The sequence below is a fragment of the Onychostruthus taczanowskii genome, unplaced genomic scaffold, assembly GCF_017590055.1.
Source record: "Onychostruthus taczanowskii isolate IOZ18803 unplaced genomic scaffold, ASM1759005v1 scaffold30, whole genome shotgun sequence".
Classification (NCBI taxonomy): domain Eukaryota; kingdom Metazoa; phylum Chordata; class Aves; order Passeriformes; family Passeridae; genus Onychostruthus; species Onychostruthus taczanowskii.
Window position 1 is genome coordinate 4,238,042 of NW_024500350.1, and position 26,150 is coordinate 4,264,191.

At 44.3% G+C, this 26,150-nt stretch overlaps 1 protein-coding gene and 1 long non-coding RNA gene across 3 annotated transcripts in view; one reads left to right on the forward strand and one right to left on the reverse strand.

Annotated features, from left to right (window-relative positions):
- Window positions 1-6: 6 nt before the first annotated feature.
- HLF (HLF transcription factor, PAR bZIP family member) overlaps window positions 7-26,150 on the forward strand; it is a 35,692-nt gene continuing 9,548 nt past the window's right edge. Inside the window, exons 1-2 of the mRNA XM_041409181.1 lie at window positions 7-309; window positions 1,511-1,846. Coding sequence (XP_041265115.1) covers window positions 204-309; window positions 1,511-1,846 — 442 coding nt within the window. The 5' untranslated portion in view covers window positions 7-203. The remainder of the gene's footprint in view (window positions 310-1,510; window positions 1,847-26,150) is intronic.
- Window positions 17,144-25,454, reverse strand: LOC121338313. 2 transcript variants are annotated; one of them, XR_005953017.1, is made up of 3 exons: window positions 25,293-25,454; window positions 17,917-17,993; window positions 17,144-17,317 (listed from the first exon to the last, which is right to left on the reverse strand). It is a non-coding gene; the product is annotated as an uncharacterized LOC121338313 (long non-coding RNA). The 2 variants fall into 2 exon arrangements; XR_005953016.1 differs by having other exon boundaries at window positions 17,144-17,343.

The window sequence follows — 26,150 nt, forward strand, 5'->3', positions numbered from 1 at the left end:
GGCGGAGCAGCTGCGCGGCGGAGGGGCCTGACCAGCGCCCGGTCCGCGCCCTGTCCCGCGGCCCCAGCGCCCTTCGCCACCGGCGCTCGGCCCGGCCCCACGCTCGGCTCACCCGCGCCGCGACAGCGGCTACAGCAAGGGGAAAGGAACCGCTCGCCGCGCAGCTGCCCCCTCCCCGCCGCCGCGGGCAGCCCCCACCGATCATGTCGCGGCCGCTCCCGCTGAACCCCCCATTCCTGCCGCCCACCTACGGCGTGCTGAAGTCCCTGCTGGAAAACCCGCTCAAGCTGCCGCTCGCTCACGAAGACGGTGAGGCTTCCCCGGGATCCCTCGCAGTGCGCCCCGGTCCCGCTGTCACTCGGGGCCGCTGCATGGCTTTCCCTTTTCCCTTCCCTCTGCGCCCCCCCAGCCCCGGGCGCTCACCCGGCGATGGAGCCCCGGGACGGCTCGCTCGGGGCGCTCTGTGGGAGTGGCGGCCGCCGCGGCTCGATCTAACGGGACGCGCTCGGTGCTCCCATCTCCGGTCCCGGTGGATGGACGCCAAGGGCGCTCGGTGCCTCGGGTAAAGGGGGCCGGGATCCCCATCCCAGGCCCCACAACAAACCGCTCCCGGCCCCGCGTCCCCCGGTTCATCGGGAGAATGTTGCGGCTTCCCCGGGAGGCGGAGGCAGCTCGGGAATACCCGCATCGCGTATGGCGAACGGATCGAGCGCGCACGAAAAGCAGAAACCGAGGGAAGGTCTCGCAGTTCCTCTCCTCGTCTTCCCGAGTTCCACTGCCCAGCGACTCGCAGGATTTCACCGGGGCTGTTGTATGAGGTTAAAAATAAAATGCTGCGAAGGCTTGGTGGCTGACAGGAAGCTTTAGGAGTTCAGATTCTTGCAGATCTTGCAGAGAAATCAGGCGTTTCCCTTACAAAACGTGCATTGAAATCACTGAGGGCTGTAGAAATGAGAAAGCCTCAGTTAACTTTTTTTTTTTTTCCTGCTACCTTTGAATATTTTGTCTCTTCTGCACATCAAAACTGTGTTCTGTCAGCCTTTGCCACTGCATTTTAGTAACATTCAGAAGTGCAGAATTTGAGGACTATTTGCTTGTGCCAGCAAGACTGGGACCTTAGTTTAGAAGAATGACAGGATCCCAGGGATTTCAGGCTAAGACTGTTCCTTTTCAAGAGGATATATCAATAGCTTCTGGTTTGCTAGAATACTTAAATATTCACTTTTAAGTCTGTAGAGTACTTTTTGGTGCTAACATTCAAAATTGTGCATGGAGTGGAACTGTTAACTAAAAACAAAGGGCAGTCTCAAAAATGTGTTTGATTCCCACAAAGGTGCTCAGTGACATGACCCGTCAATTCTCTTCTAAGTAGAGTGAGTCAAAGGAGTTATTTTTTTTGAAGGGAATATTCCTTTCTTACACCTGAGAGTACAGCAGAATAATGGAAGTAGTACTAGTTAATGATTTAATTACTGAATTCTTACATGTTTGTTATGTGTTTTTGTTTAAGCATTCGGTAAAGAAAAAGACAAAGAGAAGAAGTTAGATGATGACAGCACTGGTACCACAGTCCCTCAGTCAGCTTTCTTGGGTCCAACACTATGGGACAAGACACTGCCATATGATGGAGACACTTTCCAGTTGGAATACATGGACCTGGAAGAATTCCTCTCAGAAAATGGCATTCCACCTAGCCCAAACCAGCACGAGCCTAGCCCACACCAGTCAGGTCTCCAGCAAGCTACCTCAGCATCACCTTCTGTCATGGACCTCAGCAGCAGGGCTTCTACTTCAGTCCATCCAGGCATGGTGTCGCAGAACTGCATGCAGAGCCCAGTTAGACCAGGTAAATCAGCCCTCAGAACTTCCCTGTGGAATTTGGCATGAACCCCTCCTCCCCACTGTAAATCACTGCTTCTCCCTCTGCAGCTGGCAGGCAGCTTAGAGCCCAGAGGATTCCTGTCACTCACACTCCAGCAAATAAAAACAATAGCTCCAGTTATCACTAAGCTGCTCCACCAGGATTTCTGTGTAAATTATTGAAGGAAAGCTCTGGGAATTCCATGGAGACTTGGCTATCTTAGTTGGTGTCTTAGCTGTTAGCAAGTAAAAAGACCATAGACAGAATGGCATAGATGCCACAGTGTTAAAAGAGCAGGGAAAAGGACTGTGAAAGAGACTATTCCTTCAGCCAATATTTGATGTGAGAACACAGGAGTGGGCAGTCATTCTGGAGTTAAAGGTTAATGCGTCTTACTTGAAATTTTGGCCATAATCTTACTCTCTACTGAGCAAAGTAAAATTTGCCACAGGAACTGAGTTTTGGAACAACATTATAATCTTGCTTAAATTGGCATAAACTGAGTGTAACTCTGACCTGAGTTCATAACTTGCATCTGTAGTCACCTTACGCTTAAGAAAACACCATGGAGTCCAAGGCCTGGTTGTAATGCACAATTCCAGCCCATCTGATGTCAGTGGAAGTCTTTTATTATTTTATTAGCACTTGAGATCATCCCTTTAGAGACACCACTTTGAATCCAGAGTAACTCCTCTGGCTTGACACCAGCATGGCTGAGATCATGGGCAGTGGAAGAGTGTCAACATTGAAGTTTGGGAAACATGGAGCTTTGCCTTTTTCCTTAAAAAACAAATACAGAGAGTGACTTATTTATTGTGCTCTTCTGCTCACATGAGGTGTGCTAGAGCAAAGTGTGCTCTTGGCAGCAGGAAACCACTCCTCTCCCTTCTGCTTGATCGTTTGCCATGCTCAGTGTGCGAAGTCATTGTCAGAATCATCTGATAAGGAGGCAAAATAAATAAATAGAGGGGCAAAAGTTGTGGAGCAGGATGAAATAGAAATGTCTTACAAGTCTACAACGTTCCTGTCTTGTTAAAAAGAAATAAAATATCCCCCAAAGCTCCCCAAACCTGTCAACATACTCCTTGGCCCTCCATCAAAACTGTGTGTTTAGTCATGGATTTCATTTACTTACTTTTACTTTGTGTGGATTTGACTTTGCTTTGTGTTTCAAGGCTTTTCATGGTTAACTAATAACTTATAAGGGTGTCCAAAGTTAAAATATATTTGGAGTAGGCAAGAGCAGAACATGAAACCCATTGCCTTTTCTGAGCCAGCTTTAAAAATAGTGCATATGTGCTACATCGTTTTCTGTCACTTGTGCACACACAAATTAAAAGCAGATAATCTGTCCCCATTCTCTCTTTTTTTTCAGAGGAGCCTAGTAGTGAGCCAGGCTTTTAATGATCACCTGTCAGAATTTATTTGTAACCAGCTATCTGTGTGACTTTTCAACTCATTGATTTTTTTCAGTTTATCCTGAGCCTTTTGCAGCTCGGGGTTACAAACTTATCTCACAGTGCACTTTTTTACTGTTGTAAAGGACGTTATGTCTCTTGGGGTAGGATAAAACATCTAAATTTGCAGGTATTTTTCCCAACACCATCTTGCCTTAACAGGAATACTTTTTCTTTTTGTTAAATGTTGTGTGGTTTTGGTTTTTTTTTAAGGGCACTCATTTCACTTCTTAAATAATATTTTCTTGTCCCCCATTACAGATAGGAAGTGTGGCTTAATTAACAGTAGTCTAGTTTATAATCAGGTTGTTGAAATTTTTATGTGCTGTCATGTGAAAATCTTTCTTTGACAATCAGCACTGAAGACCATCTCACAGTTTGGCATTTGAGCAAGTTAGAGAATATAAGAGCATATATACTGAAGAGAAGACCATCTCACAGTTTGGCATTTGAGCAAGTTAGGGAATATAAGAGCATATATTAAAAAAAAAATAGTAAAAGTAAAAATGAGCATTTAAGAGTTACCATAAAAGGGCCAAGGCAAATGTGCTGCTTTGAAATAGGGAGGTAAATGTTAATATCATTGTAATGGAGCCTGTTGCTTAATATATCTTAAAACATTTTAAATAGATTTTTTTTAATGTCACTTAAAGAAAGGTTTTTAGTTGATGTGAGCTATTGTTCCAGTATGCATAGTGTTGTGATTTGTGTGTAAAAAAGCAAAGAACAAGCCGTAGGAAGTATACAATTTCAATACAGATTAATTCCATGTGATCCTACTACTTCCAGGAAAACTGTATGTTTTAGGTGACAGTAATTCTAAAAGCATTTCCCTGGTGTGTTTTCTGGATTTTGCCGTGCAATAGGGAGCGTGTTTGAGCGTGGGGGGCTAGAGGAAGGGTCTGGTCCGGTGCTCCTGTCCCTCTTCCAGTGGCTCTGGGGTTTGGCACAGGGGGTCACGTGCAGGTGGTCACAGCTGCCAGCCTGGCTGTGTCCTCTCGGGGTGGGGACATTCCCCCTGCACGTGGAGCCCCGGCTGTGGCTCAGGGACAGGGATGCTCCACGGGAGAGCAGCATGGGGAGGTTTAATTCTGTGCGTGTCTTCCAGCACAAGCCTCGTCTGTGTGTAGGAGTGAGTGGTGCTGCCCAAACGTGTTTTGAGCTGTGCCTGGAAGAGATCAGGAGATGTGCACTAGCATTCCCTGAGTGTCATCAGGCTCAGCAAAGCTGTGCTCACCCTGACTGTGGACGTGACACCACCAAAATCCTCACTGATTTGCTTTCTCCCTGCTAAAAAATGTAATGGCAACAAAAAGAATTCTATATTTTCAGCTCACATTGGTCAATGGAAAGATGTTTAGGCTCACCAGTTTATCATCTGCTAAGAACAAAGCGACCACCTACTTCCCATACATTTCTGTTCAGGGAATGTAGTTACAGAAATTTCTGGCTTTGTTTTGGTGAGGGACACAGGGTAATGACTTGCAAGAGTGAAACCATGTATTTATCTCTCACAGTGCTGATTTTGATAATAAAAATAGTATTTTGATTTATTTTTAGCATTGCAGACCAACATTCATTGTCATGTGTAGATGCATTTAAAACTTCTGTTTTGTGTTGGTATTGGATGCTGGTAGGTTGGTTGAAATCTGTGGTCTCCTCAGAAAAAGGTTTTCAGATCTTTATGAAGCTTTCAAAGTAACCCATTACTGCAAACACACTTTTGTGGTTCTTCACGTTGTGCACCTCATGCAGTCTTTCAGTGGAACGTAAATCTCCATTTAAATGCAGAGTCCTTAAGGAAAATTGGAGTATTTTTTAGCTGTTTGTATGTAAAGGGAGGGTGTATATTTTGCAGGTAACTAGTTGGTTGATGCTCTTTCCCTCATGTAGCCCTGATAGAGGTGGTTTGGGCAGGTACTGTAAAGGGTTTGACAGGTGTGAATTAGAGAAACATCAGCTAGATCTGGCAGAGAATCCTAGCTAGAAGGTGTTTGGGATTTTGTGGTTTAGATCTGGATTTTCTGTTTGCCACCAAAAAGCCTTGGATGTGGGGCTGTGTCACAGGGATGCTGCTGGCACAGTGATAACCAGGTGTTGTTTCTGCCTTGTTCCAAAGGAGAACAGAGCTGTTGGGGGCTCTTGAGAGAACTCCCTCTTTGTGTTGTCTGATGATGGTTTTCTGTCTGTGTTGCCTGCATGGCTGGGTGCCTTAGACTATTTGCCAAAGATTATTTAAGGAAAGGAAAAAAAAAAAAAGAAAAAAAGAAAAACAAGCTTTTTAATCCACTGCAGAAATATACCTATGTGCAATGTCTGCAAGTCTTCACTTTAAAAAAGTAAAATTAGAGGCACATTAATCAACAAGCTGAGAATTGTTTCCATGTGAAGTGCACTTACACCTCCCACCCCCCACCAAAGATTTTTATGAAACGCTGGGGTTTATTCGCTCAGTCCAGATCCTCTGTCTAGAGCACAGTATCCATTACCTGTGGCTTCTTGCGCAGGCACTGAGCTGCAGTGACGGACGGCAGGCCCGGCCGGGTGGCTTTCAGCGTGTTCTGGAGCTGTGTTTGTGCTGGGCACCGCAGCCCGCCGGGCGAGGCCTGTTGGTGCCGGGGCAGCCCCACAGGGTGTGAGTGCAGCGCTCCCTCTATTGCAGCCTTCCTTCCCCTGCCTTTCCTAACGTGATCTCCGCCTCCAGCACAGCTTGGCAGAGCGAAGGGCAGCATTCCCAGCTGCCAGCCTGTGCGTGGAATCCTCTCCTAAGCTTTAAATCATTGTTTACAAGCCGTCCCCGCGCCTTGCAGGAGCCCCTTCTCCCCCAGAGGCCGAGGGCTCTCCGCGGGAATTTCCTGACCTTCGGCCTCCCACGTGAGGATGGGAATGACCAGCTCCACCGCGGCCGGGCCGGTACCGGGAGCCGCTCTTCACATGGAGCCTCACGTGAGGCTCGGGCTGCCTGCGGGACCATGTGCTCGGGCACGTGTCCCTGCCCTGTGCCGCCCGGCTCCGCTCCCGCCGCCGCCATGGCAGAGCTGCGCCCTGCGCCGCCGCCGAGGGAGCGCGATCCGCGGGCGAGCCTCGCAAAACTGCGCTCTGGATCAAAGGAAGATGCAAAATATATTCAGGCAAATGTTAAAAATAGCCTCTCACATGATAACGGGGTGGGGGGGAAAAGTGCTGAACGCACAGGCTTGTTAATGCTGGGAGCAAGAACACTGTGTCTCCTTCAAGAGAGCTGATTTTAATATTCACAGTTAAATGTTGATTATTGGTTAAATAATTGCTTGACTGCATGAAAGAACTTGAAGTTAGTTCGGAGTTCAAACAGCAAACAGCATGAAATAATCTCGGGTCTTAGGATGTGCAGGGAGAGCTCCTTGTGCAAGGCTGTCCCGACTTAAGAAGAGAAGACCTAGGAAAGACCTAGGATTTGGGTGCTTTTTTTTTGTGTTTTTTTTTTTTTTTTTGTTTTTTTTTTTTTTTTTTTTTTGTGCCCTTAAAGTAATATTTCAAGTGTCAAGCTTGTTACAATTACTTAGAAAAGTACAGTGTATTTTTCAGAGCTTTCCTTCCCATCTCAAAGTGCACTGCAGAGTGGATTGGTTGTCAGTGCAGTGATTGGGTTGTTTTAAGGAGCAAGTACAACCTGAAGTCTTTCATAAAACAATATATTATAGTCAAGAGAGAAGACCTCATCAGGAGATGTATACAAAGACACCACTATTATCTGATTAGATGAAGCTACTAGGAAACACATTAAATTGTTCAATCTCTACATATTTTTGTGACAGCAGATTGGCAATTGTGGAAGCTGCAGTGGCCAGATTCTGCCAATTAATCTCAGCAATAAGTACTTTGCTCCTCATGTGGTCTCCCTGATTTCTCTATTGCTCAGCAGGTAGGCAGCTTGTTGACTGCTCTCCGTCACCTCCCAGGTGGAGCAGCAAAATGTCACCATTCACTCTCTTGTCATTCATCTTTCTGGAATTTTTTAAGGGGGGTAACAGCCCTCAGTGGCCAGTGGAGTTTTCACAGGATGAAAGGACTTAGTCACCATCAGTAAAAAGGACTTTAGTGCATTATGAAATCGTTTGGTTGCCTGGCAGTACACTATGGAGCTGTTTAGTATTTATATCACACAACACTTGAGCATAGGCTTCTTTTTTTTTTTTTCTTTTGTTTAGTCTTCCTTTCACAACAAATAAAATATATTTTCAATATTTTGTCTGAATTTCACAGAAGACTGGTGATCAGAAAAAATATTTCAGCTAAGTTACTTTCAAGAAAAACTGTGGGTTGATCTTAAGTAGATAATGAAAGCTCTGTAAAAAACCATTTACTTAAACCTCAAATCTATTCCACTTAATGGACTAAGTTATACATAATTACTTGGTATAGAAAATGAGTGTAAAATGCACAACTGTGTCAAAATGAATTTATGGCAAATTCTTTTTTGTAGCTTGTATGATCTTTTTTTTTTTTTAATAAATGAGCAAATGGTGATAAAGAAGCTCTGTGTTTATCGCAAAGCTGAATTTGGTCCTGAGAGTTTGAGAGCTGCAGTGTGGAGAGCTAACACAGGTGTGTAAGACAGCATGTGTTGCAACATTTCTTTTTTTTTCTTTTATTCTGGTGCTCTTCACAGCACTTCAGCTTTGCATGACTGAGGTGCTATCCATCAAGTTTTAAACAAATGCAGAATATTGTTCAGCCTCTCACATTTCTGACACGCTTGAAGCTGTGGTACAGTTCTGCTTCCCCGTCCCATTCTGTCAACTGAGTTTTGCCAGGGCTAAATTTGGGCCAGATTTTTGTTGTGTACCCTCCAACACCATTGCTTAGCTCCTCTGATGTGGCAAGCTCTTGCTTCAGGGTTCTCTGCTCAGCTTAGAGAGAAACAGCTCTAGCTCTTCATCCCACTGGCATTATTCTCTTGTTCATATTACTTGCAATTTAATGAAAACAGGCACTGAGCATCTTGGAGCTCTTTGTTTTGGTGTATGGCTGTTGTAGGAGGAAGTAAAAAAATCCAAATTGCGTTAGGGTTCTAGAAAACTCAGCCTGTTGTTAACTGGAACACAAATGCAGATTTCTACTCAAAACAGGAGCCCGCAGATGGGTTCATTAGTATGTGTTTCCTAAGCAGAAGCTACAGTGAACTGGTGCAATAACTCACCTGTAACCAAATGTGATTCTTAAATATATAGTTGTAAAGCAGAGAGGCAAAAATACAGTTTGACAAAGATTTGTTGAAGATGGAGAATGGTTTAAAAAAAAAAGCATTCTTTTGCAGTTAGCCTTAGGGAGCTCAGCTTGCTCTAAATTCTTTGTTCTGGAACATGGCTATGGACAATAGGTCAAAGATTAAGTAATTCATTACAGAACTGGTTGGTTCTCCTGAATTTAATAAACAAATGAATGAACAGGGTTCTCTGTCCACAGCAAGATAATTAATTTGTGTAGCAGTGATTGGATCTTAAGTTTTATTTAAAACACTTGCAAGGGCTTCCTGCTTACCTAATGTCTGTGTGGCCACTGGTGTCTTTGAGGTGAGCTGGTCATGCAGCACTCATGGCACAGGTGAAAGCACTCCAACAGAAATTAAATGTGGAGAGGAAGGAAACTCTAAATTGCATTTGGAAAAAATGGAGGAACAGTAATGTGAAACTTCAAAGCACAAAATGCTGCAGAAATGTGTTTAATGGAGCAATCAATATTTTTAGGACAGCAAGATTATTGAAATAACAGCACCAAACCTTCTTGTAGAAGACCATATTGCTCAAGGCTGCAGAACATAAAGCACAGGCTCAAAGCTTGTGCTGAAGCAAAGATGACTTAAAACAATTCAGTCATTTTTACCAACTCATCATTGCAACATTTGGAAACTTGTCTTATTCCACCAAGAAATCTATTTAAAAAAAACAGCTGTGTTCTTGCCTTAGTAATGCTTATTAAGTAGGAACTAAGCACTCAAGCCCAAATCCTCTTCCTCATCACGACAGAGAGGGTTAAAGTGAATTTGAAGGGCCCTGCAGCAATCAGCCCTCGACTGCTGCCTCTCTGTGTGCTGCATAGTGGAAATATGGATGTTGGTGACGTCTGCAGTCCCTGCAGCTGCAGCCCTTTGGTGGGGCACTGGCCCTTCTAGGCATGTAACTCCTGCAGCATTTGCTTGCTGTGAGAGATGAACCTTGGGGTGTTTTTTTTGTTACCGTTTTTCTATGAAAACAAACCAATAGCGGTCATGCTAGGAGTGTATGGCCTCTTGCCTGCTCCTGCTTGCTGGTTTTTGATTATATTGGCAGATTTTAACAAAACGTATCAAGAAAGTTGTGATTTTGAAGAATTGATTGCAGTCCTAAAATTTTATGAAAATAAACGAGTGGATGTATGGTGGGATATAGGATAGGAATGTGTTGCTGAGCAGGAAGAGTAATGCAAATGTGCATTTTCTACATCAGAAAAGGTAAATAAGACCTTTAAAATGCCTGATCTGTGTGAAATGCTTCTAGAAAAGCTGACACCCTTTTTGACACCATGAGATGTCAATTCACTTTGAGAAAAAAATCGCAAAAAACCAAATTTAATTGGTTTAGTGTGTGTTGGAGGGAGGGGAGTCAAACTTTTTCTGCCATTCTTCTTCTTCCTTGGAACTCATCAGCTTCTCGAGTTCTGTGATTAGATGAGACTCTGGGGTTTCATTTATAAAGAGAATTTAGAAAATGAGCTGTAAGGTTTGTAAGCAAGGTCTTGAAAGTTCTGATCCCACGCAGTGGAATGGTCTTGATCCTCTCCAAAGCCATGCACAGTTATTTTACTGAAAAAATTTCTCAACTTTATGCATCCTTGCTGTATCCTTTTCCTCTTGTGCAGCAGAGTCACCCCAGCTCTGCTGCCTCGTTTGAAACTACCTTGCAGTGTTCTAAGTTCAGATTTGATGGCTCTTACCACAATTATTGCAGTGTCACATGCGGGTGGGCATCCCAGTGACCTTGTGCGCGCATCCCGCCGCTCATCCTGCACTGCACACGGAGCTGCCTGGCTCTAATCTGGGAAACTTTCCACCCTGCCACCGGGGTCTGGGCTGCAGCGAGGCCAGGAGTCAGAGAGGAACAGAGGAGAGTGAGAGTGGGCTAAAAATGCTGAAGGATCAAAGAGGAAAATTAGGTCATGGCAGGGTATGTGCGCTGGGAGGAGGGCTGGGGGAGCACAAGTGAGGAGGAAGATTTGTTTTGCTATTGGCTTTTCAAAGTTGTGCAATTTAAGAATTGGATTAACCTGATATGACTTTGTTTTTCTGCCAGATTAGATATGTTGAATTTCTTGGCATTGTGAATTGTACAGTACATTTTGTGCTGTAAAATAAGGGTGTGTCGGGATAGAGCTGTAGTGACACAAGCTGCTCTCAGCGTAATGCAGCACTGCTGGGTGGACTTCCCTGCTTTCTCTACCCCAATACATTCTTGGTAGGGCATTTACAAACCTGAGAGAACCTCTCTGTGTCCCTGTGTTCTGCTTCCAGCACAGCATGAAGACATTTTAGTACCATTTCTGATCAGGTAACACTTACCTGAGGTCTAAGAATCTGTTTGGTCTGGCTGTGGCATATGCAATATTAAATGTCTCTAAAAAAGAAAAAAATTGTTTAAAAATACACTAAAGAGTTTCTTCCTGCTTCCTCGGGATTAAGTTGGAGAAAGTTTATTGGGAAATGCTACAATTTTTATTGTCTGCCTTTTTTTTTGAAGAGTGAAAAAGCAGATACAGATCTGAAATACCTGCAAGTGCTGAGCTCACTGTTGTTTGAAGTATACCACAGCAGCATATCAATGTCAAAGTAAAATTTCCACAGTAGTATATGTTTGCTCAATGGTTTTGGTTTTTTGTTTTTGGTGCTGCTTCATCCTGAGATAATTTGATTTGGTGTATCCTTTTTATACACTGGGCTTGCCCTGTGAGACAGCCCAATTTTCTCTGCTTATTGCTGGGTGAGGGTGGAGTACTAAAGGAGGGTGGACAGAATCACGACCCTGTCCAGCTGGGTGATTGCTGCTCTGATTAATAAAGAATGTGAAGACTTTGGGAAGTGAAACTACACATACCTTGGGGCACTGTTGTTTAATTCCTACTCTGGTTTTCCAGACTTTTCCAGGAACTTGAGCCACCCAAGCAGGTCAGTGATGAGGGACTGACCATAGCCTGGCTTTTGTCACCAGTAGGGGCCTGCCCTCTGCATCAGGAGCTGTACACTGAAAACTGAGGACTTATGTCTCTGCCTGTAGTGAAGATTGATTCTCTTGGAAGAGAGGAGTGTAAATAACAGATCAGGTTAATAAATCACATATCTAGATTGTGTCATACTCCTCAGCCATGTGTTGTTAATGTGTGTTACTCTACTAACTCACAAAGGCAAAAGCCACAGGGCTTGCTCACCAGGTGAAGGTGTTTCTAGAGTGGCAGAACATTCTTTGAATTGTTTCTGAAGCGACAGAGCATTTTTTGAGAGCAACACCAATTGAATAAAACGGAGCAGGACACTGACCTTGTGAACACCTGCATCACTCAACTCTATACTTACCTGAGAGAATTAGGGAAGAGTGTAGCATGTTTAAAGTTAACCTGTATATCTGCCTTCTGAGGAGATTAAACCACAAGCCTTCAGTAACACATGTGGGACAGCTGTGGTTTGGATATCTGCTTGAAACACCTTGCCTGTGGGTGCCTTGGCACTTAAAAAATCAGGGCATGGATTGTCCAGGCTGCTAGGCCTGATGTTGATCCATCCATAATCACGTGGCTGCCCTCAGGAAGGCTGATCTTTCAGTTGGATCATGCTCATCACCAGGTTTAAAAAGCACTTTTCCGGAGTCTCTTATCTGCTCAATTTTCTCAGTGCGATACGGTTGATGTCATTGTTGAAAATTGTGGTATTCTCTGTCTGGAAGCTGTTCTGAACACGTGAAAAGGAGTCATTAGACAAGGAGAAGGAAAGAGCTGGAAGAGTAATTGTCAACTCGTGTGCGTCTCTGATTTCACCAGGTGCTGCACGTGTCTGGTTTATCAATTTATTTCTGTTAGAAAGTAAACAAATCTCACTTTTCTTACGTACTCTGGTGACTGCTTCAGCCAAGTCGCTCTTATCTGCAGCAGGGATGTACTCCTGAGGTCTTGTGTTTGGGGGCTTTTTTTCTGCAGCCACATGTGATCTGCTCTCAGGGATCACGTGCAGCTCTGACACTGGCCAGGGATGCTGTTTGTCTGTCCCTAAGTAATTTATTTAAAACCATTATAATCATTACTATCAAAGTATAATACCTGATCATGGGGGCAGCTGTTACCCCACATGTTTTTCAGGTTGAATCCTTTGGCCAGGTTCTGTCTCACTTCATGGCTGTTTCTGTGTGCTCAGGAGTGGCTGTTCCAGGGGAGTCTGCACAGTCTGAACCCTGGGGGATGTGCACCATCCATCCTGAGCCACATCCTGGCAGGTCTGAGCACCTCTGAGTCTTCAGTGTGGACTTCAAAACCACTCAGCATTTTGCATTTTTGAAACATTGTGCGTAGCCCTCAATCCTGTCCCAGGAATGAATTTCCAGTGCCTTTTCCAAATCGGGTTCTCTCAGGATCTGCATCCTTGCAGGAGCTGCTGGTGTGTAACTCCAGTGGAGATCCAGGGTGCTCAGCCCTGGGAGCCCAGTTAACACCTCATTAAAATCCACCACTGCCAACCCAAACCTTTAAGCAAACTCCTCAAGTAATTTTTCTGTTGCCCTTCATTTTGCAGCCCGTGGCTGGTTGTTTTCCCCTTTCTCACGTTTCCCCAAGCTGCTGGTGTGTACAGTCTGAAGATCACATTTAACCAACACAAGGAAATCAGCTTGGCCCGACGGGCTTCTCCATCACGTGGCTGCAAATGTGTTCACTCTGTTCTGCCAGATTATGGCTGGCTGAGCAAAATACAGTGAAGCTCTGGGCTGCTGGCCAAGCTTTTATTTCAGTTTGGAGCTTACAGCCACATATTTGCTCTTTGGCAGGACATCCACTGGGGTATATTTGGATAGTAATCTAGCATTGTTTTGCTGCTTTTTTCTTCTTTCTGTTCTTTTTTTTTCTTTTTTCTTTTTTTTTTTTTTTTTTAATGCACACAGATAGTATAATCCCAACACTTTGTCCAGTCTGTATGAGATTTGTCAGTGTGCACTGTTATGTGTGTGCACTCAGAACTTGTAGGTGTGACCTTTGATAAATGTAAGTCAAAGCAATTAACTTTCTTTTATTGAAAAATGCTGGATGTCCTACTCTTTTCCCCCTCTGTGCTGATAACAGAGCTGTGTTGTTACTCTTTCCAAGATCAAAAGCTTCACTAGGGTTTGATTGAAGTCCAATTATGGAAGGAAGTAACTGTGCTGGAGCCCTGAAAATAGCAGTAATTGTTAAAATAATAAAGTGTGTCCTTGTGTGTCTTTATAATATTTAAAACTTCTTTTGGGGTGGAAGGGGGTGGCTTTCCTCTAGCTTTAAAATGAAAATATTCGCAAATGTCCTGGGAAAATAAGAGTGTGCTGTTAGAAGAATTTCTTTTCTCTGGGTTTCTTCCTTCAGTTCTCCCCCCCAAGCTGCCTTCCTCAGAAGCTGTTTGCATGCAGCCTGACTCATGTAGGAAAATAAAGCTGGATTTGATTTTTAACTGTATGGGAAGCTTTGAGTTTGGGGGGGGAGGGTGGATAAAGGCTTTATGATGCAAGCTCCTTTATTTCTCTGTGAAACAAAAATGGGCTTTTCAAAATGCAGTGTGTTTTGGAAAGTTGGCTCTGGGTTTGAAACCCCAACATCTCCAAGGGCACCCTTGTTTGAAAAAGCAGTACAAAAAGACAATGCTTGGGGAAGGGGTAAAATATGAGGGCAAGGGGCAGTGTTTGAGGGACAGTTCCTGTCATCTTCCAAAGGGACAGTGTTTGTGGAGGGATTTGGTTGGTTTGGTTTAGATGGATGGTATTGAGCCTTGAAGTGGGTTTTGGCTACTTAATCAAAGACTTTGAGCTGCATCTGAACAGATCAACACTGACAAAGCTGAAATACTTTACCCCAAATCTATATGTTGTTGTTTAGGATATAAATATATTTTTGCTTCCTCTTAGTATCTCCTGCATCCTCAGAGAGGAGGGAACCTGGGAGAAAGCTCTCACCTGGAGTCAACTGGCAGAGCTTCAGCAAGGGAGAAAGAGGAGGGAACCTGGGAGAAAGCCCAGTGGTGAGGCTCTCACCTGGAGTCAACTGGCAGAGCTTCAGCAAGGGAGAGCTTTGGGTCTCAATCTTAAAACCCAGCATGTCTAAATGCCTATTTGCCAGTTGTAGTGTTGAGTTAATTGAAACACTGATGTGAATAAATAGAAATGAAATATGTACAGTGATTGCCATAGGGGCTGCTTGGTGATTGTGCAGCTGGGTCTGGTTGGAAATTACAGCGAGATTTTACCAGGGTTTGGTTCTATTTGTTTTTTGGGTTTTTTTAACTCATATGCTTACACACTTCTGATAAAGGTAGGACAGGATAATCCTTGTGTGAAAATCAATCCTTGCATGCTTTTATTTCAGCCAGCTGGACTCAAAATCACTAAGTACTTGAATAAAATCTTTGCATCATAGATAAATGGTATCAAGTAATAAGCCCAGAGGATTGTACAGAGCAGGACTAGAATTTTCTTGGCCCCTTAAATTCTTAGGACAGAACCTGTTAATTTATTCATTTGAATTTTACTTTTGCACTCTCTCCACTGCAGTAAAAATTATTTAGTCCTTCTTTGTTCTTTTAAATTAATCTATTTATTCTGACTGTGTGACAGCTTTATGTATATAATGTCTGTAAAATACTCTTGCCTTTTCAGCTCCCTGCTCTTTAATATCTTCTCTCTACTAACCCTGTGCTCCTGGGTTTGGATGGATCTTTGGAATACAAACTGCTTCACTGCCTTCTGGAAATTTTTATTTATCAAAAGCCTTAGCAAGGGGTGCCCTGTTGGTGTTTATCCAGTTGGCAGCTTGAGCCTCTCTCAGAAACAGCCGTGGCTGATCTCGAGGAGCTGCTGAAACTCATCAAGCAGGTTCCTGCTCACCAATTATCCAGTTAAGCAGAAAGAGGAAAGGTGTTTCTCTTGCTTGTGTTTTTTCTTCGCTAAGTTTAACCCGTTCTTCCCCAAGCCTGAGTAGTTGTGTGTGTGTAACATGGCAACAGCAGCAGGGAGAGTCCGGGAGGAGAGGGGCAGGGGGGATCTCTTACACACTAAAAAACACACCAGGACTGCATCCCTCAGCTGGGACAGACAGGCAGCTTCCAGCATAAATCTACAGCATTCTGATTCTTAGCTGAGTCCTACCCAGTGTACCTCACCCAGAGTTTTGTCCACATTTTAACATACTCTTAGGAAAATAAAAGAAATTCCCCTCTCCAACCAAACCCCTCCTTACTTCAAAGCCAATAATGAATGTTACATTGCTGCCAGAGCAAATTTGTTGATTCCCAAACACTCCTACTGTGTCTTGGTTGGAAGGCTTAAATTGCTTGCATAATAAGTGCTGGGGATAATATAAAAAAGCTCTTTCTAGTAGATTTCTGGTTTTCAGTACATATTATAAGAATAAATAAATGCTCAGATGATAGCAGACAGCTGGGTTGTCCACATCTGACTGTATTCTGCATTGATTTTTAAGACAGACCATGTGCATGGCTGCTTGCTGGCTATCAATACCAGATGTGTCTACTTGGAATTCAGAGGGATTGTCAAGTGACAGTGCAGTTGTGAAACAAATAATTTTGCTCTTGATTACTGAAAATAGTAAATGAGTGGCTAGGATAAAGTGAATTGATATTCTCAATTCCAGTAGAGTACCAGAGGATGAAATGGCTTTCCTAACTGCCATTAACAAACAGTGACTTGGTGAATATTTCTGGTTTTTTCCTTCCTACCTCCTGCCCAAGGAATTGGCTCCATGAGCAGCACAACCTCCATGGGTCCTCTGACGTGTAAGGAGGCTCCTGCAGCCAGGGAGGGAAGAGCTTCTTTCATTTACATGGTTTTCACAAAGCTTGTTGGTAGCATGTGTGGATACCTTGCTGCCAAATTTGCTGGAAATTGGCCAACAATTTCCCAAGCTTTTGGGAGGGGGCTGGACAGACATGCACAGCAGGACTGCAGAAAACTCATTTCTCTGGGAAATCAGCTCAAGAACAATTGTCAAGTACCAGGGGCACTGAAATGAAGTTTGCAAAGCAATTGAAGGAACTGGAGGCTGTTTGATATCTTAATTCTGTACGTGGTCATTAACCAGGTGCACTAGCTACAGTCCTTGCCCACAGGTTGGATCCACACTGGCAGATTTCTATCTGCCCAGGACCTGTCTGGAGCACTGAAGTGCAATTTGGTGACTGCACTGATTGTTTTGGAAGTGGCTGGAAATGCCCAGGAAGAAGCAGATCTAAATTCTCGTTAGCTTAGGGTGTGGTAGAGCTTGATCTGGATGTCTGAGCTGTGCTGGCTGAGGGGTCTATGAAATAACCTTTGACTATAGGTAGGGCTTTTCTTTTGTTTCCTGAGTAGCCCAGGGGTGTAACTGAATATTTACTGCTGTTTCACATTGCTTTTTATATTTTTAAAAGGAAGATCTGTGACTGCACACATTGGAATGCACGTTAATAACAAAAATGGAAAAGACCCTTTCCATCATCAGGATTTTATAGAATTTTGCTTGTGCATTGAACCTCAAAGACATTTTCCAGGCAGCAAAATGGAGGCCAAAGAGGTAGAACCAAATTGTGGGGTTACTGAGCAAGGCAGCTGCAAGGCTGGGTGACCAGCTCATCCCAGCAGCTTGGACAAACCCTCTGAACCAGGTGAGGGTGGGCTGGCACTCGTGCTTCTTCCAGGCTGCAGGTCCAGCAGGTGAGGGCTGGGGTTGTGTTGTGGGTGGGCAGCAGCATCTGAGCTGGGTGTGAGTTCTGTGGAATGCAGGTGCATAAATAGCCTGGGCATGAGGAAGCAAAATGTTTTCACCTGTGAACAGATGAGTTACTTCTGCTGAGGTGCACAGGGTTAGTAGAGAGAAGACATTAAAGGTGGCATGAAACATCTTCATTGTGAGACTAGCTCTTAATATATTTCTGAAAATCTGGAGCACCATGAATCTGCCAGTGCCATTTTCTTTATTCCTTCTGCATTTGTAAAAGGAGAACCAATAAAAATGTTCCATAAGCTTTGCTACATTAAAAAACCCAAAAAACCACATTTATATGACACAGCTCTATTCTGTATAATTTTTTCATATCCAAAATACAGAGGGCTTTAGAATAGATGAAGAAAAGCTGCATATCTGAGTTTAAGATAAAATAAGATGATCCTTGTGACAGAGACAGCAGAAATGATGTGATACGACAGTTGCTGTAGCAACACCACCTACTTCATGAAAATCAGAGTTAACAGGGGTGTAAAAGGTAAAGCCCACATAATTTTCCAAGCCTATGAATTGCTGCTGCCCTCAGCCTGCAGTGCTTTCCAGCTGTCCAGTGCTTCTCCTTCCATGTGGACACAGAATAATCACCTTTTTCCACATGGCCAACTCCTGTAGAGCCCATCCTGTGCTGAGCAGGGGCACACAGTGGGAATTCTGCAGGTGACCTGGAAACAGGAGGGAAAGACAATGAAGTATTTTGTCCAGGCCTGTGCTGTCTCTGCAGAGAATGGGACAGCCAGCAGTGTAAAAAGGAAGCCAAGCAGTCAATTTGCTTCTGTGGGACTCAGCTTGAAAAGCACTGGTGTGTTTAATGTGAATTGTTAAGTGTTTTAGACACAGAAGGTCTCAGGGATAAGGGCACTTCCCCCCTCTCAAATAAGCTTAAAATGATTGAGGTGGTTCTCAAAATACCTGGTTCTCCCTACCTCTGTGTTTATAAAATGCCAACTCCTATGGTAAAAGCTCCTGTATGCAGAGAGTTGATCAATGATTGGCCAGTGCATGCTGGCCTCAAGGTTACATTAAAATATATTGTTTTTAATATATTGAAATTTTTAAAATATATTGACTTAACACATTAATGGGCTTTTTTGTCATTAATTGGCAGTGGAGAGCCATGCTGTGTGTGATAGCAAGAGTAAAATCTGTATTACTTGTGGATTGGGGGAAGAGTGTATAGAAGAAAAGGCAATCTCATATGGATCCCTTTTGCTGACATGCCTCCTGAAGGCATCACAACAAATGAAGGGAGCTTTGATTTTTGTGTCTTGGGGCATTTTAATTTAATTTTTGACATTGATCACAATCTTCACAGGTTCAGCATGCCTGTTGCATTGAGAACATGCATAGTAGTGTATTCAGAGACTGAGTTCAGGGCTGTGGGCAGTTTGCAGAGTTCACAAGAAGGAATGTAAGTATTAGAATTCCAGGATTTCTTCAAGAGATATTCCATCACCAGCCTTTTCACTGCCTCTGTTTGTAAAGGATTAACTGGAAGGTTTTGGTGCATGTTGCTCAGACTGGTCCATGTGAGTGCTGTTATGAGGCACAGAAGTCTCTGCAGGCATTAGTTTGGTTTTGGAGGCTCCTCAGCAAAGCAGTTTCTTGCCATTTTCTGGTACTCAGTGACTCCCTCACATTTAGAAGTGAATTTATCAGTGCCCAGTGTTCAGTGCTGTAATATCTTTTAATTAGGCTTGCTTTTGAAGTTACCTGATTTTCCTGTGTCTGACATGCCACCAAAACCTGTTTTATGCAGCAGCTGTAAAGAAGTAGTTGCAGGCACAGGGGTAGCATCAATATTCAACAGCCTGTTTTCCTGGAATTTTCCCTAAGTGGCTACGTGCTCCCTTCTTTCCTCTGCCCCCTTTTTCAGGCTACCCAGGCCTGATGCATCTGTATAGCTTATAAATGGAGATAAATGCATCAATAGAGAAAAATCTACAACCACACACACTTTATGGGTGCTCCTTGGCTATAAAGCTAGTATATAAAAGCAAGTCAGACCTCTGCAGTTATTGGGCTGTAACAGCCCAAGTATAATTTTTTCGGTTTTGCTGTTTGTATGGAATTTTTTTTTTTTCCCCAAGACATATTAGGGGATCCTAATTTAAGGCAGAGAGAAAATAAAATGCACTCAGCCTTCCTTAGTTTATGGGAACAGTGTGTTCCCATTCTGGCAGCTCTAATTCTTAAAACGTGATTATTTTATACAAATCACCCTCAATAAATTGTCACATAAAAAGTGGGCTTTGTTTTAGTGAAATGTAAAATGTAAAAAAAAAGTAAAAAGTGACTGCAGCAGATAGTTCAGATTTGTGTTCACGGAGCAGATCAAAAGAGAAGAGGAGATTTTCAAGTTCTGTAACTCTGCCCAGTGACCTCTTTTCCTTCAGGGATGTATTCCAGTGCTGCTGATAGCATCTGTTGTCTGTCTCTCGGGCTCCCCATTAGCTGCTGATTGGGAGGCAGAGGAAATGTACCTGTTTCACGTGGCTTTTCCATGCCAGCTGAAATCTCCCTTGGCTGTGTTTTGATAACACACCCAGGCAAGCAGGGCTTGGGTACCAGAACTGGGTAATAGATCCATGAGTCATGGGTGGCATATGCTGTCAGAACTGCAGGAGGGCTCTTTGCAAGACCTGTTTACTGAGAGCATGCTGTCCTAGATAGACAAATAAACAGAACAATGGCAGAGGGACTGACTTGGGCTGGAGCATTGAAAAGCACATTGGCAGTGGCACACACACGTCCTGGGGACAAGTGTTGTCTTTGTTTTGAGCAGAATTTCTCATGAGGGCACTTTCATGGATGGTGAGGTTGTGGCAAGGTGGGGGTCTCCCAGGGAACAAGGGACAAGGCAAGAGGAAACAGCCTCAAGCTGCACCAGGGGAGGTTCTTGCTGGATGCCAGAAGAATTTCTTCATTGAAAGGGTGGTATAGCATTGGAAAGGGCTGCCCAGGGAGATTTGGAGTCCCAGACCCTGGAGGTGTCCAAGGAAGGCCTGGACATGGCACTCAGTGCTCTGCACTGCTGATAAGGTGGGGATCAGGCACAGGTTGGACTTGATAATCTTGGAGACCTTTTCCAACCTCTGTGATTCTGTGACTGTGCTATATGAGACTGTTACCTAAACCTAAACCTCTCTCTAAAATCTACTGGTTTATTAAAGCTGGGTACATAGTTGTCCAGGGAGAGGAAAATGGATGTTTTTGTCTCCTTCAGAGCAGGTTGAGAATTCTGATGCTTCTCTGGATTCTTCCCTTTAAGAAAAGAATTACTGTACTTTTTGATGAATCTTGCTATATGTGAATTGTCAGGTAACAAAAATATGCCAAAGGATGTTAAGAAGATCCAAGGTACTGGAGAACATAAACATCTTGAAGTGAGACATGCTTCTAAGCCAAGTGTAAATTAAAATTAAATACCAGTGTGAATGTTCTTCCCTGCAGCTCTTCTTCTGGCCCTGTCCCCACTGAACTCCATCTTGGCTGATCTTTGTAAGGAAGGCAGCATCATACAGAAAAATCAGGCATTTAGGAATGCTGTGGATTTCATGCTTTTCAAGAATTTTAAAATCCCTGTTCAGTGTCCTGGGAGCAGAATCAAACCCTCTGTTCCTCCACGTAGCCATTCTGCAAGGGAATTGTTCAGAGCAGGAGCAACTCCTATCAGGCATCTTGCAGGGGGAGTTTGGAAGGGAATAAAAATTGGATTTCCTGGTTGTTTTCAGAGATGAGGCCTCATTGAGCTCATAAGTGCTGCCTTCCCATAGGCTAAATCCGAGGAAGGGCTTTCAGAGTATGGATCTTACAGAAGAGATGATCTGAAGTACACGAGATGTAGTGGAAGATTTTACCTGCTGGTGCTTCCTGTTTGTTTGTTTATTGGTTTGAAGGGCAGAACGTTGCTGGGCCAGCAGGCAAAGGGTATTCCATGCACTCCATGGTAACAAGAGGCAGGACTTGCAGGTCAGTCCCTCAAAGATCTGCAAGCACACTGAAGGCCACGTGTGCAGCCTTGGATAGCAAACCCTGTCCCTTGGAAATGCAGGCTTTAATTACATATATCCTCTTCTTTCCCCTTTTCCCATTTTGCCTGCAGAGCTCAGACCAGCCCTGGGCTGAATCTGGGCCATTTCAGGAAGGAAGTGGTTGTCTGTAGGATCTTGGATCTTGACCTCATTTACTGCAGATGTGAGAGGATGCAGGGAACAGCAGGAGGAGAAGGGAAAATCTGGCAGGAAGGACCAAAGGATTTTGTCTGGAGACACTGGACTTTGCTTAAAGTTTCAGCAGAATTATAAACAATTAATTTGATTTTGTGGACCTGTCACACCATGTGTTTGCTTCCCTTTCTGTGAGGAGCCCAGTGTGACACCTTGGGTGGCTCTCACCTGTGCCCCACAGCTGCAGAAGCCCATGAGAGTCCTATTTAAAATGCAGCCAATGCCTACAACATTTGCTAATCTGAGAGAATGATGATTTGATTTAAAATACCTGTACTTCTTCATCTGCAAAGAGAAGTGTTGCCCCTTCTTTCATGGGAGTCTTGTGGGGAAGAAGGTGTTTCTGAAGCACACAGATGCAGTAGTTGTCAGTGCTGGAGGGAACTCCTGAAATTGTTTCTCTACAGGAAGTTGGAATAATTTATGGCAAATATTATATGGATTTATTTGGGTAAATCAAAATGAGTGAAACAAGTGTCTCCTTAAGGAGGAGAGAATCCAAGTAAGATAGTATAGGTGAAACTTGAAAGATTGTTGCAACTGTGCCTGTACTTCTTACACAGCTCTTGCATTTAATTTTAAAAACAAATTGAAAAGACAGGCTAGACTTTCTCATGTCCCACTTTTACAACAGGCACATTGGAAATGAGTAGAAATGGATCTGACAGCACCCCAGTGTCCTGCTGGTGGGACTGAGTAGAGGATGACGACTGACCCTCGCTGCAAGGAGCTGAAGGAGGACAGGGAGGTTTGCCAGTGTTTTGTTTGTTGGAGAGAATCTGTGGCACTTGGGAATCTGTGTACCATCAGCACAGGCTGATCCTGCCCTGTTCCATTGGACAGTGCTCTTCTACTGAGTGCATTCATCACAGCCTTTGCTGGAACAGCCTTCCCCTTCCAGGCTCTCTCCCTCTCATCTTTGGCTGCCAGTCTGTCATCCTCGCCTTCCTCACCTCCTTATCACCTTCTCAGCTTTGAGTCCTAATCACTCAGTGAAATCCTCTCTTTCTCCTCCAGCCTGAGCATGCCCACAGCTGGAACGTGCTGCCCGGGGAAGTGGTTGCATCACAGCTCTGGAGGGTTTTAAAAAACATGTAGATGTGGACCTGAAGACATAATTTCATGGTGGAGTTGGCAGTGCTGTGTTTATGCTTGGACTTGATGATCTTGGAGGGCTTTTCCAATCTAGACTGTTCTGTGGTTCTCTGAAGTAACACTGACCCAGGAGCTGCCCTCTCTTCCAGTGCACAGGCCACTAGCACACTGCAGTGAGAAGTCTGCCAGAAATTTTTAACAGGTTCAAAACAAAGTATTTTTTGTGGAACCTTTTTCGGGAAACTGTAGAACCATTTTGGCAGAAGCAGTTGGCGCACAAGAAATCCAAACAGAATGGTTGAAATCTGGCAAAGGCTGAAGGAACTGAAGACAGCATCCTCTAATGGAAGTGTTAGACAATCTTAATAAGACTACCAGTCCTGCCTGGAATAATACTGTAGAGGCCCAGAGCAGGAGGCACACAATGCTGAGAGGGGAGATGACAATTCTTTCATAATTAAATGCACAAGGTTTGTAAACAATGCTGATATCTTCAAAAAGTACACATTTAAAAAACCCTTTAGTGTACCAGTCCTATAGTGTGTGTTAAAAGCAGTGAATTATGTTGTGGTTGCACTGGGTTGAGATCCTTCTTTCTGCAGGAAGTGTTTGCAGTCACCACATGTTCAGCAGGATCGAGTTTGTGTACGATAAGGAATAGGGGAATGTCCATGCCACCTTGGAGCCCTGGTCAAAATACACAGATCTCCCGTTGCTTGGGAAGAAAATAAAGCTCCTATAATTGCTTGCATAAACACACCCAGAGGTGAAGTGTCTTCTTCACCCCAAGGTAGAGAGTGGTTGGGTTTGTCCTTCCAGTTGAGGGCAGGAGGATTCCAGCATGTGGCTTTAGTCCTATCCACCTAAATGGTTTGGTTTCTGGAAAACAACTACAATGTTAATAGCAGGGAAATTACATAGAATAAGATAGGATAGATAAAAGGTTGCTTATGGTATTGTAGGTGGAGAATGATTAGATGACATGGTGCTGTCCTTAGATAAACCTCCAGAATACCCCTTTTACTTTGCTTCCTGTGGGGATTTTTTTGCCTGTCTTGATCCCTGTGCTCTTGCCGTGGATTCTGCAGTGAGAGAACTTTTCCTGGAGGCTGAAGGAGTTAATACAGAGCTGGATGACAGATTAGTCCAGGACAGGCTGTGATTTGGAGTAAGGGAACTACCCCAAATAGCTGGCCAGCTGCCAAGAGGATGGAAGGCTTGGAAAACATACAGGGAGGGCTCTGGAGCAGCTCTGGGTGAGGATTCTCTGTCAGTTTAACCACTGTGCTGCAGAGCCTGACTGACAGACACAAAGTGCCTTCCGTTTATCTAAAGAAAAATGATTAGCAAACACATGTTTTATCTCTGGGCTGCTAATAAATTGAGTAGGAAACTCCTCTTTTATTTCCCTCCAATGTGTGTAAAAAATAGGGAAAAATATTTTGATTAGAACATTTTCACTCCCTTTTCTTCCTCTCCATGCTGTTTTCCAGCCTGCTGTTGAGCTGATGAGGAGTGTAGAAGGGCTGTGAGAAGGGAGATTTTCTGAAAATCAGACACATTTCTATGGGAGTTGAATGGTTCAGAATTGTGTTCCACATAATTTACCAGGGATCTCTTGCAGTACAGATAAGAAGTCTGCCAAGCAGTAGTGCAGCTGAAGAGGTTATTTCTGTCTTTGCTCTCCTGGGCACAGCTGGTAGGTGGGATGTTTCAAACAGGGGAAATTAAGTGTCAGGATATGGTGATTGAACTCCCCATGATACCAGATCAGCATTTGGGGTTTTGTAGGTATACAAAAATGCTGCTACACTTTTGAATTGTGAATTTTAATTATTGCAAGGAATTTAAAGCTTCAATTTTTATTTTTTTTTAACCCGCAGTTTGGTCACCTAGATGACACAAGTGAATGGCCTCAGTTCACTTCTCTCTGAAAAAGGAACCACACTGAAAATATTGCCATTACATTGGACTTCTCACTGGCAGTCTCTGCTGGGAGGAGGACGACGACTGAAAGGATTAGAACAGCAAACTTTATTTCAAGCCATTTTTTTATGGAAAATTTTCCACTATGCTAATATCTGCCAGAGCAACACCAAAAGCACTAGCAAAGGCAAGATGTTAGGGCAGCAGAATTGCTGGGGTTGTCAAAACCTGCTGGTCCCTTTGCCAGGAGACACCTGGAGCTGTGTCGGTCCTGGCATACTCCTTCCTGCTTGAGTGGAGTTCTGTAAGTGGGAAAGGCTCCAGACAAAAGGCCAGTGTTGACACAGTTGTGGTTTCTCCAGGCCATGGTTGAGACACATCACTAGGGTGGTATGAGGGGAAGTTTCCATTAACAATTGTTCCCGGCTTGCTTCCACCACCACCACCACCACCGTGGAGCTCGGCAGCTGGATTTCCAAAAGAGCTTAATGCTCAAGAGTTCTCATTTCAGCAACTTAAACAGAGGGGCTAAGTTCTTTCCAAAACACTTGGCAGTCATCAGCCCCCATTGAGAACAAAGCTTAAGCACATTAAACAGTCCAGCCACTTCACTGTTGTGAAAATTTGGCCGCTGTTGTGAGTGCAGAGTGTTTCAATAATGCAGAGCCTGGCAAAGGCATCTGGCTCCCGGTGCTGGGCACTGAGGGGCCTTACCTTGCAGAGTGGCTTTCCTCCTTGGCCGATTCCTTGTGCTTCGGAGCCTCCGAGCAGCCCTTTAGTGGCTGTTGTGACAGCTGGGAAACTTGCTGATGCAAGGATTAGTCGGCTGCTGGGCACATGACATTCAGATTGCTGTGCTTATTTGACCTACCTCTGATTGCGAGGAATTCAGTGCATAAAAATAACACCCCAAACAAATTTGGCAGGAGGACGCAGAGCGAAAGTGCCGAGCACTCCCGTGGAGAGGAGCCCGGGGAGCGATGCAAGGCGAGGCCACGCTCTGCGCTCCCGCGGCGACGGCGGAGCCAAGGCCAGCACAGCCCACGCTGTCCTCTTGGATTACGACAAGTTCCAGCACTGCAGAGATGTCATGGCCACTGGCCAGCAAACTAACGAAGACAGGTTCCTGGCTTGCACTATTGGCAAAACTTGATAGAATAAATAAAATGATCCCCGGTGCCAGGAGTTGCCCAACGTAAAATGCTGGACAAGGCATTTCTGGTTTTTCTGCCTGGGGCTTGAGATACCCTTGTTAAGTCTTTTGTTCTTGACGGAATTGCTGATCATTTGCAGGATCATGACAGAACAGAGACTGGCAGAAGTGTGTGTGCCATGTGGGTGTCGGATATCTCACAGGGCAGCACTCTTGGGGCTCCTCATGACGGTGCTTTAGACACATGGCTTGTTCAGGCTTTAGTGAACAGCGTTCCCCTTGGGCTTCTCACTGGCACTGGAATATCTTGTGTTTGCTGAAGGGCCAGGTCTGTAGTTGTGAGAGCTTCCTAAAGCAGGGGAGAGGAAACGTGTGCGTGGAGGGAGCAAGGCAGGACCTTGACTGCCACGTCTTCTCCC